The sequence below is a fragment of the Egretta garzetta genome, unplaced genomic scaffold, assembly GCF_000687185.1.
Source record: "Egretta garzetta isolate BGI_Z169 unplaced genomic scaffold, ASM68718v1 scaffold474, whole genome shotgun sequence".
Lineage (NCBI taxonomy): Eukaryota > Metazoa > Chordata > Aves > Pelecaniformes > Ardeidae > Egretta > Egretta garzetta.
In genome coordinates, this window is record NW_009259524.1 from 356266 (window position 1) to 373916 (window position 17651).

Consider the following 17651-nt stretch of genomic DNA (forward strand, 5'->3'; position numbering starts at 1 on the left):
AGAGGCATTGCGCCTTGGCAGCAGGAGGGACAGTGGTGGTGTGTGAGGCCGCACCCAGCCGCTGCCGTGCAGCGCTCGTTGGTCTGGCAGGGACTGGGAGCACCTTAGGGGGCTATGCCCCGGGTGTGAGCTTGTGCAAAGCGGCTGGGAGGGGAAGAGGGGGCTGTCGTACTCTCAGGTAAGAAAATGCCTTTGCTGTTACAAGTACTGTGAGTTACTTGGTTGTGCTGCAGCTCCACAAGGCACCTGGGTGCCCCGTCACCTGGATCAGACACGGGTCGATCTGTTTGGTTTTCTGGAATGCTAAACGCTCCTTTCTGGGAACAACAAAGCTTTTCATCTACTGATTAGGAGCATTTTGCTGTTCTGTGAATCTATAGCATCCCAAGTGATACGTATACAGCAGAGTCTCCTCTAAAGAGCAGATACGTAGTAGATATTTAAAACCTCAACCTTGACAGCCCAAAGACCCAAACAGTGGAAAACTGTCCTGAATTAATAAGGTCAGTGCGTGTTCTGTTCCAAGGCAAATTGTCAAATTTATACCTTGGATCTAATGTGTGAGGGCAACATGCGCAAGCATATTGATTATCTTTTCTATATAACCATGAATATGCACAGAATATTTTGACAGGAATCAAATAGGAAAACTTGGAGCTGTCAGTCATTAGCCCAGTGCTTCTTGCCATTGATGCAGAAGCAAGTTTAGCACAGTTGCCGTAAGTTACCATTTTTTAAATTTCTCCTACCTTCTCTTAAAGCTTGTGCGAATAGCACAAGGCTTGAGGTAGCTAGACTCACGTTCGAGGGGGGGGAAAAAAAAACCTGGTCGTCACCTTAGCTGGAGATAGGAAACCGGTCAAAAATAGTGTCTGCTTGTGTCGTTATTTAGCTGGACACTGTCCAGGTTAGACTGCGGAGAAGCAGCGTGTGTTGAAGAGTGGGAACGCTCCCTTGCTGCAGAAGGGGGGAAACTGATGCTGCGGAACCAGAGCGCTCCGGTCTCTAACGGAGCAGGCGTGTCATACGCTCACACCTTGCTCTTCAGTTAAAGGCAGAGCTTTAACAGCCTGAGCTTCTCGCTCAACTCCTCATGTCAAGCGACAGACAAAGCCAGAGGTAGTGCAGATGAGAACCTATTGCCTCGCAGTCCCCAAAGCAAATTCAAAGCTTATAGTATTTGCGCTGGTGGCTGAGGAAATCTGTCAATGATACATGAACAGTTAAGAGAAATTTTTAAAGCAGTGCAGTGTTGTGCTTATGAAGTCTGAGACCTGGATGTGGATCAGGAGACTTGTGCTGGTTTCTGCCTCCCTGCCATTAATCATCACGCAGGGGTGCATGTCCTAAAGAGGCCCAGTTCCTGGGTCAGCACTTCAGCCTAAGCCCAGCCTTTGGTGGGTTGACACCACCGGGAGACTGAGGCAGTGCCGAGAGCAGCAGCTCCCCCCGGGCCGTACGAGGGGCGCTGGGCATGGCTGCGTCCCGCACGTGAGAGTGGGTAACAAAGGCCGTTAGCTCCCTCGTGCTTTGAGGTACCGGCTTGGTGGGGAGATTCTTGTACTGGCTCAGAAAGTGCCACACTAAAGCGCGGCCTGTTACACTGTTGGTGGTAAAGAGGAGGAGCATCCGGTGACTTACGACAAAACTAGTTTTAACAAGAACAAATAGACTGACACACGATTACCAGGTTTCTACAAATTAGAGCATTCTGAATTATGCTACCTTCAGCAGCTGGGGGTTGCTCAGAAATAACGCACAGTGAGTGGATGTCTGTGCTGGTCTGACGTGGAGCCCTGTGCTTACCTAGAGGCCGTGTGTCCTCTTGCGTTACGCGCTTCCACTGAATGACTGACTCAGTAAACCTCCAAGAATGTGACTGTGCGCTGCTGTGCTTGCTAAGTTCAGAACAGTAAAGCTCTGAACAGAATTATAGTATGCGCAGCTTTACGATAATGTTTTTGTGACCTTTTGCTTTCAATAGTACTGGTTTGAGCAGCACTACTACTACTAAAATTCCTACTTACTTTTTTTTCTTCCATCTTTCTGAGGGCACTTAAACAGCCTCTATTGTATTTCTGATGGATGATTCACGTTAAATTCATTTTTCAGCTCTCGTGGGTAGGAATCTGTAGTAAGTGCATTTGGAACAAAAGAAGGTTTTGTAGGGTTTGTACGATGCGACTTGCTGCTCTGTTGATATAAGTGCCCCACCAAGATCGCTCACGCTATTTCGTGTTGTAATCGTGAAAGTTTTCAAAAACAACTTTAAGAATTTTTCTTGTAAAATCAGAAGCAGACACACGTCTGTCTGTATACTCCTTTTGTATTTGTATCCTGCAAAAGGCTTAACTCCTCTTTTTGGAATGACTGGCTACTGTCATTGCATGTTTGTACTGAGCTTACAGAGAAATCCTCCTCTGTTTGAATGATGGGGAATAGAAGTGGATGTTAGCAGATCCGTTAATGACTGCGTTCCCTCCCTCTGGTTCTCTCTGACTGAGAAATGTGCGTTCATACATAACCTTGGGGGTATTAAGACAAAAGCATATTTTGTTTCCCTGTCTGGAGCTGGAGAAAGCAAAAAAGGAAAAAAAGTATCGGTAGTTATTTGGTAACTGGGCCGTGCATGCATTTAGTGTTCCCAGGCTGGCTGCAGGAGAGTTAGTCTGGCAAAAAAAACTAAAAGGGAAACTGAGTTTCATTCAGTAATCCATTAAAATGATGGTGATATTATTGGTTATTATGAGGCCTTCAAAATGTTTTTTAAATAATTACCTCATTTTAGACTCTTTGTAGTTATGTAATTTAGGTTTTTGAACTGCAAAAGGCTTCCCTCAACTAACTAATGGGGTGGGTCTCACCCACCTGGGTGAGGCCAGCCGAGGGACTGGAGGGGCCTGGGACCCTCCTTCTGCTCGGCCCTGGCTGCTGAGGCGCTGGTGAGGGCAGGAAGCCTGCGTGCAAGGTCCTGTCACAGGCAGAATCTCACTGCGGGATGGGGCACAGTTTAAGAGATCTTCATTAAAAGAAAACGCCGGTAAATTTCCATGACTGTAAGGGTGGTGATATCTTGAACACAGAAATTAAATAAAATGGAGAGAATAAATAAGGGAAAACATGACCAAAAATTAAGAACAACTCCGTTCCATGTTCATGACATTTTTAATACTCATCTTGCTAAGACGCAGAACAAGGACTATTGCATTTCCATTCATTAGCAGCCAACACAATATGAATGAGTATTTAACTTCAAACAAAAAACTGATTTATAACGTCAAGTTGTGTACTTAAAAAAATAATTACAAATAATTTTTAAAAGGAAGACTAACAGTGGAAGCAATGATGAATACAAAACATGACTGGTCAGGCTTAAAACATAACTTCAAGTATTCTATGGCATTTCCTCAGACACTTGTCTTAAATTTGTTTGTGCAATACCCATCTTTGCATAGTAAAGAAAAATTGGTTGAACTCCAGCCTTAAGTAAGCAATCTGTTTCTGTTAGCATGCACCTATACAGCTGTTAATTTGCCGAGCAGACGTCTCTTTTTAGGAGGATCAGATCAAGTCAGTGAGATCATGCAGCAAACTGGACCGAGCTGTACAGTTACCACGGCTTCTTGTCCAGATGAACAGGGAGAAATAATGGAGTACAGGGGAGGAAACAGAGGCAGCGCTGGCCAGGTCGTCTTTTGATGACGCTTTGTGATGAACAAAGCATGGCAAAGGCAGGATGTAGAAAATCAACACCTACCAAAACCAGTTTTTTACTTCAGCCTGTACCTACTCTGAGCCGTGTTGTCACTCGCGTTGTGTACACACAGGGCAGAAAGCGAATGTGTTCTTACACACACACACACACACACACACACAGAGGGTGCCTGAGGCGTGGAGCATGAATTCGGTCAAGAAACCTTAATTCCCGTGAAACCGCTGGTGTAAATAAAGAAGTTAGTTACTCCAGCATGGAACATATGTACATAGTAGTTGGGGACCACTGTGGTCTGATTCAAAACATCACATCACACACTAACAATGTCGTTTGTGAAATGCTCCTTGGAGGTTTATTACACAGGTAGTTTATGTATATCCAGGTGATTTTACTTACTTTAATTTTTGGTAACCACTAGCGTTTCTGTTGTGGATTACCCTTGCGTTGGAAGCAGAACCCAAACAACCTTGGGGATTATGTTCCCAAGCAGAGGACTTTCAGAGGACAATAATACAATTGCAAGTATTTTTGGTTTGCCATTAAAATATTATCGCTAACTTCATTCTGCTTGAAGCCAGGCGGGAATTTTTCAGAATAAGATTTATAATATGTATCAATGTTGACCACCTGCGTGCAGCACCTTTAACTCATAACACAGTAAGTGTTAATGTGATTATGTTAAAGCTGTTTAAAAGTATTTAATAATAACTGTCAACCAAAACAATGTATTGCAGTTCTCTTGTGAGACTGTTGGATTGAACATTATCATAATAAGAGAGATAATTGAGATTTTGTAAGTCACAGGAAATCTGCAGCATTTTCGTAATGTTTTGGCTTTTAAAGCTAACTCAGGACATGGATTTCCACTAAACAAAGATGGAGTAAGTGGTGTAACTGGACTGCTGTTGCCACCAATATCCAACCTTTAAATCAAATCCAAGATTACAAAAGCTTTTAATTCTGATTATCAGATGCAGCAGTGACATTTTCAGGTCACTTCACTTTCATCAGCTGGATTGCCTGGGTTTTAAATCAAGATGCAAAGGCTGAGCCGGCGCGTACAGCCCTGTGCTTTACAGGAGGCCTAACCCAGCCATCCTCATACCCTCTCAAGCCAGGTCCAGGGGGGTTGCTAGGGGAGCAGTACTGCTGCCCAGAACTTCTCCGCAAAGATGATGTCTGTGCACAGGGTGTATCGAAAAGTAATTACGACACAGGACCCCCTGAAATTACATGGGATCTTGCACGCTTTGTGATGGTAGCCACCTGTCAGTAGCCAAGGGTCAAAGTATTAATTTTGCATTAGACTTTGAAGAGCGAGACGCATCAAGGAGATACAGGGAGTGAGTTACAAATGCCAGTCACCTTTGCAAGCCCAGTTGGGTGGGTGGGCCGAAGGCAAGAGAAGAACTCGGCCCAAGCTTTTAAGGCTTATTTAAGTTCTTATTTCACAGGATCTAGACAGGAAAAAGAGTAACTATAGTTTAAAAAAACAAGAGGCTTGGCACTTCTGTGATTAGTTTGAGTTATGGAAAATCTGTGTAACAGCCCAAAAAAAGTAATCCAGACTTGTAGTCAATACATAGATATCCATTTATACCTTTTAATTGGTTTTGGTTTCAAGCGTACAAACTTTAGATCACATCTGTTGGTGTCAGAACTCCCTGCATCTGCATGCTATTGTCTGCCTTTTTTGAGCAAGCCCAGAACATCTGCTGTACAACATGCTACAGAAAAAAAGGGGAGCAAAAAAAACCCAAACCCAAACCCAACATAAAAAATAGATTTACATAAAGAATAAATCATTTTCTATGGAAATCCTTTTCCTCTTGTATATATATATTTATATATAATCTGTGAAAACGATAGGTCAAAATCTTATTTCCATATTTACACTTTTTCCTTCTTGGAAGAATTGCATCCATCACTCGATAGCTTCCATAGCCAACAGACTCCTGGCCCAGGAGACCAAAACAAGGGGACAACGAGCTCACAGAGCGGGGAGCTCTGAAGCCCAGAGGCAGGATGCGCTGCATGGCTGGAAAAGCTATCGGAGCCTGGTATCGGCTTCCCAGTGGTTTGTGTTTATTGGGCTGCAGGTTCTGCTTGCTTGGGGTCAGCTCGCTAGCTTGGTTGGTTGTACGTGAGCCATGCAGGTTACCCTTTCAGAATCAGCTCCTCATGCCACTGGAGTTTGATAAGAAGAAGGAAGTCATGCGAATTCAAGTGAAGTTAGAGTGCCAGCAGGCTGGGAAAAAAATCTTCTGCTATTTTGGTGTTTTGGAACAGTTCTCTTATTGCACTTGGTTTGTGTGTCTCCTCCTTTGTTTGAGGAAAGAAAAAAACCCACCTGATTTTGAAACAAAGTTTCCTTGTAACACTTGTCAGTTAATTTTAACAAGAGAAAGGTGAACGGAGGAAGTATTTTGAACTTATCTCCAAAAAGGACAGTCTTCTACCACCTCAAATCCTAACATCCCAACACTGTGTTTATAGTTACTATTTCTCATCTTCTTCCTTACTGATTTAGTTCCTGTGCAGCTACAGCAAAGACATCATACCCCAAATCCAGTAGTGCAAGAAGCAGCTTTCTGAATCGCATTTCTTCAGATAGGGCCTTGTTGACTTGGATCGAACCTTCGTTTTTTGACATTTCTTCCAGGTTGCATCAAAAGGAGGTGAAGAGAGAAATGCAAGACATTAGTTAGATATAACAGGAACAAAGCCATTGCCAAGGTCATAGTAAAGTAAAAGGCTCACACTGAGACAATTTAACGAGTAACTTTTCCAAGAGGTAACAATTTAAAGAATTTGGTTGCACGCTTTCTGTAGCATGGTATCAAGTATTGGTTTCCTTACGCAGCTAAAGACCACACTGGCCTACAGAATTCAATTATTTCTGTAGTACTTCAAGTGGTGCTCTAAATTTGTAGAAACTTTCAGCCCCCAGTAACATGTGTGCCCACTAGGCCAAGAAAGCGTGCGTACACCTAAAGGGAATGAGTCAGAAGTGCCAGGACTGGAAATACATAAGCACACGGAGAGAGCTGAGTTCTCTGAGCAAGTGCCCGTCTCTGGCTCTATCAGAATACCAGCATTTAGTTTACGTATTCCAGCATGATGAAAAAGTGAGTGCCTCTGTGAGCTCTTACCCTGCTATTGACCATAACTGCTGTGCATCTTAGTAAGGTGCAAAATATAGCAAAGACATTGCACTCGAAGGAGACTGGACAGTTTTGTAAATTGTGTGATTAGAATTTAATGTGGACAGGGGACAGCAAGCTGGTCAGTGTTATCCAGTCTCCTGCGATACCGATATCCTATGTCAAACAGCAAGACAGTAGGAAGCGACAACAAAAGTTGGGTGCAACCTCCCCAGTATCTGGCTTTATGTGGGGCATCAAGCAAGGGGCTCATGCATTTAGTTTTAACATTGGGCATATGCACCACTACCGCCACCAAACTGACATGCAAAAAATACACAACAGGAATTCATGAATTTCCTAAAGCTACATACCAACCCCAAGATTTTCTGTTTTCTGCAGCCCTGATACCTACTACCACTGCTACAGTATTTATAAATATACACAAGGTTTGCCTGGTGCTGCAAGAGACTAATGGATGTATGAAAAGGCAACTTTTTTTTGATATGAATTCCAGAGACTGGTAATGCTTGGGCATCCTTTGTCTTATTTTTCCCTTGGGTACCAGTGCCTACATTTTTGCAAGGTGACTGGTTTAAGAATTGATGGTTTCTGAAAGATCGCTATATTCATCTTTCAATCCTTTTTCCTCTAGGAGTTCTGTACTAAAGCTCTTTATGAATTAGGCTGACATTAGTTCAATATCTCAATCCACCGTCCCCTGTACTATAGGTAAATTTGAGATGAGCAAATTATTTTTTCAGGCCAACTTGCAGAACTGCACGATAGGACGCACGACTATAATACAGTCTGGTTAAATGGGAGTTAAAACCTGCTTTGCGTCTACTTGTCCTGCCACTTTCAATGGGGAAAGGACATGTCTGCTCCTCTTCCCCCTCCGCCCGCTGCCCTTTAAATACTGTCTAGCATACTTGAATTCAAACACTACCGATGAGCAACTAATTAGTCAGCCCCCTTAAAACAAATCATCAATGCATGTGAAAAATCCAGATGACGTAACTTGTCCTCCTACTCTAGGGAAAGTACCACATTCCTGTTTGCCTGAAGAGGACAAGTCATTAAAACGTACACTGAATTACATTGTTACCTGAGCTCATATTAATTAAGGAGATGGACTTTGTAAGTCTCAGAACAAGGTACAGAGGACAGATGCTGCGCTAGCTTCCCAGTACCACCTTGTAACAAAACTCTTTTGCCTTGTATCCTACCAAACCTTTTCTAACCTGATCTCCACCAGTGTAGTGTTCCAGTAAGGACCGCTGGGGTATATGACACCTCAGGCAGCACCCGTGCTACGGGGCAACAGGCAAAGTCTGCTGTGCCTTGCATTCTGTCATCTGATCAAACCATGTATTTACTCATTTCCTGGTTTTATCCAGCAGAAATACACGCTTTGAGGAGTAAGATACTAACCGAACCACTGCCTTTCTTCCCCTAGGATGTTCTGCTAACTGTGTTGCATGAGAGAGAAACATGTGAAGAACTAAAAGATCATTTAGGTAAGAGCCTGAAACAGTCTCTGAAATATGGAACATCAGGTAGAGCGTCAATAAGGGAACGCGGTGCACATGTGCAAAGAGCCCACCCCATCTCTCTGCCACCATCGTAGCACTTCACAGGGGTAGGCAGTCAGGTGTTAGCCTGCAGGAATCCGAGTTCTATTCCAGTTCCCTGACCTGCTTTAACATTTTCATCCCAAATTGCCAACCATTTTAATACTAAAATTAAGACAGCAGCCTTACTTAAATTGGCAAATGGAACAAGTCTCCCTCTTCCCCAAGAAAATTACAATAAAAAGAAAGGCAACTAGGTGAGTTCCAGGTCCTGGAGATCGGCACCTCGTTACAGCCACGTATTGTAGTGGTAGGAGGTTCCTTTCAGCGTGCCTCAGTAAAACGATAAGGCAGGGGGCAAATAGCCCTCTGTGGAAGGGCACGTAAGAGAATGATACTGCTTCCTAGTTCTTTGTTGGTTTATGTGGAAGATTTGAGAACACTAACACTTCTTTTTGCATTTAATGGTTTAAATAACGAGGCTCAGCCTTTCAGTCTGTAATCCAACCAGAAAAAGCATCTCTAACAAAACCAAAATTATGGGTGATTCTGAAACAAAAAAGCACACTATGCTACAGCACATAACTGCCTCTGTATAACATGGTCATCTCTACAAACAACAAATATTTCAGAAAAGAAAACTGGTTTCAGAAAAGGCTGGATGGATGTCAGAAATGCCTTATTGCAATCCTCTGCTTTTTTTTTTTTTTTTGCAACTGATGAGGAATGTGGTTACATGGTATTTTACTTGCAAATCTTTGCCTTTGCCTGTGATCACATAAATACAAAGCTTTACTTACATGTTTAAAGATTTGTCCAAACCCAGTATTTTAACCACTTCAAATAGCTAATGCTTTCATAGGCATTCCTAAAGCATGGTTAAAATGCTGAAGAGATTCAAATTAACAAAATGAGGGACTACAATTAGCAGCTTAAAATAAGATGCTGACCTGCCACTTATTCTGGTAGTCTGGAAAAAAGGAGGAACAGATCTCACGCTTGATTCTAATGCTGATGTCTGTGTAGTGATGACTGTATTTAGGTTCCATGATCAGCGCTTTACGGAAATGCTGGTAAGGGACCGAAACCTCCTTCCTCACAGAGTTGCCGTTAGCATTCTGCTGCCTTATCCTGCAGAAACTTTTGGGGTATTAAATGCATCTGCACAGACCAGTTAAAAACTCAGCATCTGTAAGGTCTGATCAAGGTCTTTGGTCCATCCATTAATCTTCCGTTAAAGGGATAGAAAACACTGCAGCTCTTCAGCTAAGAAACAATTGCTGGAAATAGAGTTGTGCCTGCAATCAACTCTTCTCTGTCAGCCACTTCTGCATTCTGATATAACGAGAAGCAGCTCCTCATGCATTTCTGCATAACTTTTACTAGCATTGCCTCTTGGCAGTGTTCCTGTATTACCAAAAATTGCTTTAATACTGTTAAAGTCAGCAACAAAAGCATTTAATTGGCTTACGTTACTGCAGTAGCTTTGCAAAAGTGAGTGAATATATGCTAGGGGAAAAAAAAAAGTGAGCGTAGGCCCCTGAGACTGCAATTGCAGTCAATGCACAGCAGAACTACTCTAATGGTAAAAATGTCCATACTTGAACGGTCCTACGTGAAACCCTGTATATTGAAATATTGCACAGACTTGCTACATCAAACTGAACTTCACATTTCATGAATGCCGCACTTCTGTACATCACCCACCAGAGTTCAGGTAGAAACACACAGGACTCCCTTACTGCAGTCTGAACACCAACAGCTTTAAAAGTGCTACACAAGGCTCAGCTGAAGTAAAATTTACTTCTTAACAATGTTTCCACCCACAGCCTTTAACTCTAAGCCACCTGAAATGTGTAACGTGGTCCTATGCACCCTAAAATTGTCCGTTAACTTTTTTCTTTCCTATTCTATCCACCCATCAGCTTGACTAGAAAAAATTAACCTAGGATTCATTCTTGATATAGGAAGTTGTTTGTTTTGTTTTTTTTTTTTACTGTTTCTCCAAACTTGCATCAAGCTTTCTTTTATACTTCCCCTTCAACACCCCCCACCCCCACCACCTCAGTTCATGAACAAAGTTTGCTTAGTTGCAGCTTACGTTTGATAAGGCCTTGACACCACAGTACCGTATGTTCATATGAACATCTGATAACCTGTGAAACAGAAATCACATCTCCCAGTTTGTAAAGCATTAGCTACCTTCTCTCATATTTGCAGAGACTAAACATATCACTTGCTTAAAAAGGAAAAGTTAAAAATCCTCTTTATTATCCTCATCTGTCCCTCCAGATACAGCTGAAGCAAAGTATCAGAGGGCCTGCATGTGCCAGCCCTCTTTTGTATACAAGCTGAAAAGCCTTTTCAGTTCCCCTCTGACCCCCAGAAGAAACATGCACTTCAAGCTGTGAGCTAGGCCAGGCCAGTGTATTTGAGGTTCTGCTACAGAATGAACATTTGTGCCCTGCTCTTTGGAGAGTCAGAGCCTCCAGAGGCGCTTCCAATACAGACCCTCTACAGGGATAACAAGCTTCTACATTTGGGCAAATGAATGACACCAGGATGCAAAGCTGAGCGCTTGGGGGAGTGGTTTGAGAGATGCAGAACATAAAGAAGAAATAATTAAATACTGCATTGTTCCAGACAGGGAGGGATTCTTCTAAAGAAAGATCTGTGTGTGTGCAAGCTCTTGAGCGTGGGCCTCCCCAGCCGGCAGCCAGGCTGCTGCACGGCTGCTAGCAGGGGCTGCAGCACCGACGTAAAAGAGCAAAGGTTGTTACGGCACAAGACAGCTTAAAAAGATTCAGAGGAAGAAACTGCCTAAAGTTTTTATAATGTAGTGACCTGTACCGTGTTTTCAACAATTCACCTTCTGCAATACAAATGCATTGTTTAGGGATGAGCACCGTGTGTTTGGGAAGTACCTGAATTGCTACGTAACAGACACGTGCCTCTGATAGCAGAAAGCTGGTCCAAAAGTATCATATGGCATATTTTTTTCCAGCAAAATCTAACTTGGTTAATTCCCATGGGAACTTGCAATATCAATGTTTCTAATATTATTGCTTTAAATGTGCAGGCAGTGTTGTTAATTAATGAATAAAAAAATTAACAGAAGTGTTAACACAAGCCTTGCAGAAAACTCGGCTGTACTTAAAAAGCTAATTGCAGTGAAGTGCGGGGAAAAAAACCCCCTCAGTTCTGCAACGCACTGAAATTTTATGTATTTTTTTATATACTTTATTTAGGCTAAAAGACAACTCGCTCCTATAATTCTGCATCCAGTAGGGCACGGTAGAAAAAAATGCAAATGTACTCGGTATTAGTTAATGCTATAGAATATGTCCAAGTATTACAGAGAGTCTGTAAAAAAGCATTATTTCCAGATGAGGCCTTTACTCAGAAGAAATCTTTCAATCCGCCAAATGAAAAGAATCTCAGCTCCTGCTTGTGTTAACAGCACATGCAAATCCATGTCTGCCACTGCATATTCTAAAATGCATGCCTCATTTGAATTTCTGCCTTTGAACATAGATTTGATGAAACAACATAACAAATCAAAAATGCATAAATACTAAATAATTTTACTGTTTATAAATATGGAAAACACAAATGTCAGCCATATGAGACACAATGCTGAATTAAAACTATGTTGTTTAGAGCTGCCCTGTAGTACTTCCAAATACTGGAGGCTGACTTTGGGGTATTTATTGAACAAGTGGATTTATTTTATTTAACTGTGTATAAGCTGTAAGAAAAAAAAATACAGCCGCTCAAGGTAAGTCTGTCAGCAGGGATTAAAAAGGCTTATGGAGATCGTACACCCATGCTTAAAGAGGGATCTTTTGACACATTTTGTATTTTATCTCGTCTTACCAAAGCAAACGAGGAGCACTGACCCCCACAGCCGATGCATGCAGCACTGCAGCTCTTGCCAGTGCCAGGGGCAAGCGCAGGGAGTGTAACTTCCCTCAGAACACGCAATTAGAGAAAAATGAATGTGGCAGGTGTTGGGCCTTTCTGAAAACACCGGCAGTGGCAGGCAGTGCAACAGGCAGTGGTAATTGCCCTGTCCAGGAGCAAGGGCAAAGTCTGTTTTCAGCAGTGCTGAAAGAGATTTAGAAGTATTGTGCTTCGGTGTGCATGTGCGGTGTCCAGTGCCACTGGACACTATGAAAATAGAATAGTCTAAACCAGAAGTAAACAAACATTTTCAGGTGACCTTTGGAAGGGAATTAACAGATATATATAACCCTATCACTTTATTCTACTTTGATAGCTGCCTTCATATGTTAAGGAATAATTCTTTTTCTCCTCAACTCGGACACGGAATGTGAATATAGGCCATATAAAATATTCTTTGAATTATTATAAAAACCTGATGGAGGAATTACATCTTATTGTTCTATTGTGGCTTAATCTTGATTCTTGTTATTAACAAGAAATAGCAATTTGAATATCATGAGAAATTACTTGTTCTTGTGCTTAACGCTTCCAGGGTTAGTAAGGTTATAAACATTGATTCTAAATTTAGATCCTTTTCACCAGATATGGACTATGCATGTAGGGAGACTTGATGCTACAAAAAAAGGTAAGAACTGAGTACCTTTGTACAAGACTCTCTTTGCTTTAACGGTCACAGCAGAATGACTGCTATGTTACTCTTCATACTTATAAAACGCTCTGAACCACAAGTGGGTCAGAAATGTTTTCATCTTTCAGGGGACAGTTCAAGATTTCACAACGCTCTCTCTAAACCTGAATTATTAAAAAAATTGTGAATTGCTAATAAAAAAAAAACCAAACCAGTAACCACAAACAAAAGCTAGCTCTGGTACTTCTGAGGCAACTGTGCCAACTCATTTGTTACTGAAAACTACTCAGCTGCTGCCACCACTTACCATTTACACACCAAGTCTGCAATTATAAAAAAGTTTATCAGTTTGAAAGGACTGCTGCATTCAAAATAAACACGCCTTGAGACACGTATCTTCTGAGGTTTTGAACCGCTGTAGTCAGCTTCTGAGAACAACGCTACTCATTGAAGGTGAAAAAAAAGACCTTGCTCCCTAAGTGTTAGGGTGAACTCATGGCAGTTAAATTCATTCTTTTATTGTTCTTCAACTTTGCACCCTGATGGCATCTGCGAGTTTCAAATCCATTTCCTCCGCTTGTTCAGTGCACGTGTAATTCCTTCTCTTTACAGCGGTTTGTTATAGTTTGCAGGGGTGAAGTTATGTTAGAAATCTTGTAGCAGAAACTCAAAATTTAGTGATGTAAGCAAGAAATAGAAACGCCATAGCCACTGGAGAGAAGACATGCGGCATTGCTTACTTAAAGCCCCATCCTGTCCCCCCAAGGACAATAGCTGCTACCAGGATGGCACCAGCGATGGAGCCTATTATAAGATTGGTGGCGCTAGGACCTGTGATAAAGGATCATGGTAAGACAGACATAAGAACCAACCACTTTATTCAGATTAAGTGAAGCAACTGAAGGGTAGTCACACAGCGCGAGGAATACAGACAGCACACGAGGTGATGTCTCTAGACAATTTCAGCAAGCCCAACTTACTTTTCTTTAACAGTAAGAATGAACAAAGCTGTTGGTCTCTGCATTGTGCTATGTTGACTTCTACCATAGACAAAAATCTAGTGTTAGACAGTAAATTACATTGTGACTTACTCCATTATCTACTGAATGAACTGTCAGCTGAAGAACATTAAGGTATTTGTGCATAATTCCTTAACTTAAAGGAAAAAGGATGAATGCTGTATGTTTTGTGACTACAGAAAATGAGAAGAAAAAAAAAAAAATCAAAAAGCCCAACTTTTTTCATGGAGATCCTGAGAGGTGGTAGATAGTTTAATCTGAGCTGAGAGCATCTAGCACCACTTGCTAATCGGAGGCCAGACTCCCTACAGTTACGTCAATGCTAAATTTACAAACAATTGTTTGACAAAAGTAAAGGACTACATAATAAGGAACAAAAGTTGAAATAAAAGCTGTATTCCCATTAAGCTTTGCAAACATCAAAGCATCTCTTCAACATTGCCTAGAAGCTACTTAACAACAAAGTGCGGAAGGGTGGAGCAGGAAAAAAGAGCAACAAAAAGCAGCAGCACAAAATATGTTTGTGCAATTTTCTGAAGAGGGCAAGAGAACACCTAAATAAGATATTCATAATTGACCCATAAGTGCTCTGTTTACACAGGCTGGAGGAAAACTGACAATAGGCTTGAGTAACATTTTAATTGCTCTGTATAAAAATTTCCTATGGAGCAGTCTTTGATGCAAAGCTAATTGCATGTGAGCTCAAGGCAAAATGAATCCAACCCAACAGTTCTTTTGCAGCACACGGCACACTTTTTGTTTGAACATTGACATATCCAGGAATAGCCTTCAAAAAACAGTTCTTACCTCCTATCCCAGTCTCCCCAAACCAAGCAATTGAAATTTTCCTATTTTAAATGTTCTGAAACTGAGCTTGGAAAACTGTCAGGTGGCTAATGTAAGGAAGAAAAGGGAGGGGCCAGAGACCAGCAAAGGAAAGAGCAAGGGCAGCTGCAACAACTGAAAGTTTTAAGCTGTTAGGTTGGTATCACAAAACCTTCTGCCCGGTCCCAGACACTACAAGAATGTGCCCTAAGTTTTAAAGTTTACTGCAGTGACCTAACTCCACTGCATCCATTACGCTTCCTGTATCAGTGCTTCTGGAGATCAGATCAGCTAAAAGAAAACCGAGGTTTAAAAATTGCTTTCTGCAATTCCTACACAAAGAGTATTTGGGAATACAAATAAAAGACTTGGACTGAAAAGAAATACAGTGAGCTTTACAGATATGAGCAGTGCACAAGTTTGACAACATTAAATAAAAGATTAATTTTTCACAATTTGGAAGAACATATCTTATTTGGACTTACCTGTAAAGTCACACCTGGCTCAAATCAACAGGAGTGAGCATGGTGGAGGGTAAATGAATGCCATTCCACAGGCATTACATTCCCAATTAAAGCTTGTTTCCAACAGCAGCCTACCGAGGTACTATATCTGACTCAGGCCTATGGCTTACTCTGGACTTTATCAAATGATTGCCCACAACGAAAGACTGGAAACACAGCAAGTAATTCTATCTGTAATAAATTTTAGAAGCCTTGAAAAATTCTAAAGCTGATTTCTTTCTGGCCATCGAACGCTCTCGTCCCTCAGAGGAGGTACAATGGTTAACTGAAAGTAACACAGTCACAACTTGGGTAAGGAAGTACCCAATGGCCACTTTTTTACCTCCCTCCTCTTACTATGTTCCTTGGTTGTTAAATGTTCAGGGGGGAGCGGTGGTGGTGGAATTTATTTCATAGTGCACATCCATTCAACAAAGAGTGGTTTGTTCTTTCAATAGAGAAGATCAATATTGGTTTTATTTACCATGAATATGGAAGAATTCAATCAAAATTTAAACAGAAGAGGATAATATAGAAAAAATTAGGTTCACGTAATAGAAAAGTTACTAAAATTACATTAAATAATAAATGGGTCCTGATAAAAACTTTTCAGATCTGACCCAATTTTATAAAGTGTCAGTGACTAAAGAAGAGATGTTCATTTTTAACACAAAAAACCCCCCCGAAAATCAAATGACTCTGAGAATTGAGAGCCTAAGAGCAGAGTAAATGATAGATGGCTGCGGGTAAAGGCACGTCCATTCCTCTGGAATAATTTTAAAACTCTTTCAGAGTATGCTGGCAGCGGCAGTCCCTATGAATGAAGAGAAACAGCTGTTTCTCCTAATAAAGAAACTGAAAAGACTACATTCAGGGAAAAATTTCACTGAGAATCAGCAAGACTATAATCTCATTTCTGACTTCAAGATAAAAACAAAGCTGGTGGAATACTTATGGTTACTAAACAGCAATCACTTGTTTACCAGAACGCAGTCCTCCAATTAATGAATTCCAGTTTCAACACACAGAGATTTAAGAGGATTATTGGTAAGCTGTTTTAAGACCATAACAGACCGTGCACATAAAAGCACTTACAGTGGGACAACTTTTCCATGTTACACCTCACCTCAAGGATGTATGCCTTATGTTTTATTCAGCTTTATCATGGAAATTGTATTGTTAATAAATGAGAATTTTGCTACCAGTATGAAGCCCACTCTGCCTCAGGGCATTTTAGTTAGTGACATTTATGAAGAAAAGGATAAATTGATATGTTTCAGCTAAATAAGCCTCTCTAGCTGCTGGACTCGGACACTTGACATGCAAACCAAAAGTCAGAGGAAGGTTTTACCAACTACCATACTGTGGCGTCATTTTCCATCCAGACTATTACAAGATGCAACACTTCTGGTATTCTTGTTCCCTCTGCTATACTACCGCGATAGCCTGCAGACACAGATTTATCGGGAGGAAGCTCCTGCCACTAACCGCACCGTAACCGCCTGGCACACCACCCGGCACAGCACCCTCCCCTGCTTCAGCATGGCTATCGTATCATCTCCAGACATCTTTTAGGACCCTGATGGTACAAATCCTACTGAAGGTGCTAAAACAGAACACACCTGTAATTTCAGTGAACTTCAGACTATTCACTAGATCTTCATCATGAGGTAGATTCTACAAGAATTAATATGCATTGCTTTCAAACTCTGCTAGTTGCACAAGAGGCAAGTTTACTGCAGATTGTTCTGCAGGTAAAAAACACCACACTGTGGTGGTTGGATATTTGCTTTTCTGGTCTGTCACTTTGCCAGCCAAATCCTCTGGTTTAAGTTATCAAAGCTAAGTATCCATTTTAGGATGAAATCTGGAAAACAACCTACTCCACCATTTTGTCCCCCATGATTACTAAAATAAATTCATAAAGCATTAAGAAACTAAAGTTATTTCAGCATTTTGAAGAGAAATTTGCAAGTGAAGTGGTGAGGAAGGGCAGGACCTGGCATCACGTTGTGATGAACACAACCTCCCCTGCAGCCACTGATGGTAACAGCCACCAGGGCCTGAAGGGCATTAGGAACAGAGAAGGTATTTGTGCTCCCCGTGTGCTTTCTTTAAGCCAAGCAACAAAAAGTAGCAGTGGCTTGCCTTGAGTGTCCATTTGTGGCTGAAGGAACCAGAGGACACTGATGGGATCCAGGAAAGAAGAATGGATGTAAAGGAAAAGACGAATGAGTCAGGTAGTGAGGGATAAGAGGAGAGGAAAGACGAAGAAAAG

At 41.6% G+C, this 17651-nt stretch overlaps 1 protein-coding gene across 1 annotated transcript in view; it reads right to left on the reverse strand.

Moving 5' to 3' along the window:
- Positions 1 to 5980: 5980 nt before the first annotated feature.
- The window catches only part of ADAM23 (ADAM metallopeptidase domain 23), a gene marked incomplete at its 5' end in the record, with an annotated part of 73946 nt that continues 62275 nt past the window's right edge, over positions 5981 to 17651 (reverse strand). Inside the window, 3 exons of the mRNA XM_035893040.1 lie at positions 5981 to 6370; positions 10534 to 10588; positions 13767 to 13857. Coding sequence (XP_035748933.1) covers positions 6257 to 6370; positions 10534 to 10588; positions 13767 to 13857 — 260 coding nt within the window. The remainder of the gene's footprint in view (positions 6371 to 10533; positions 10589 to 13766; positions 13858 to 17651) is intronic.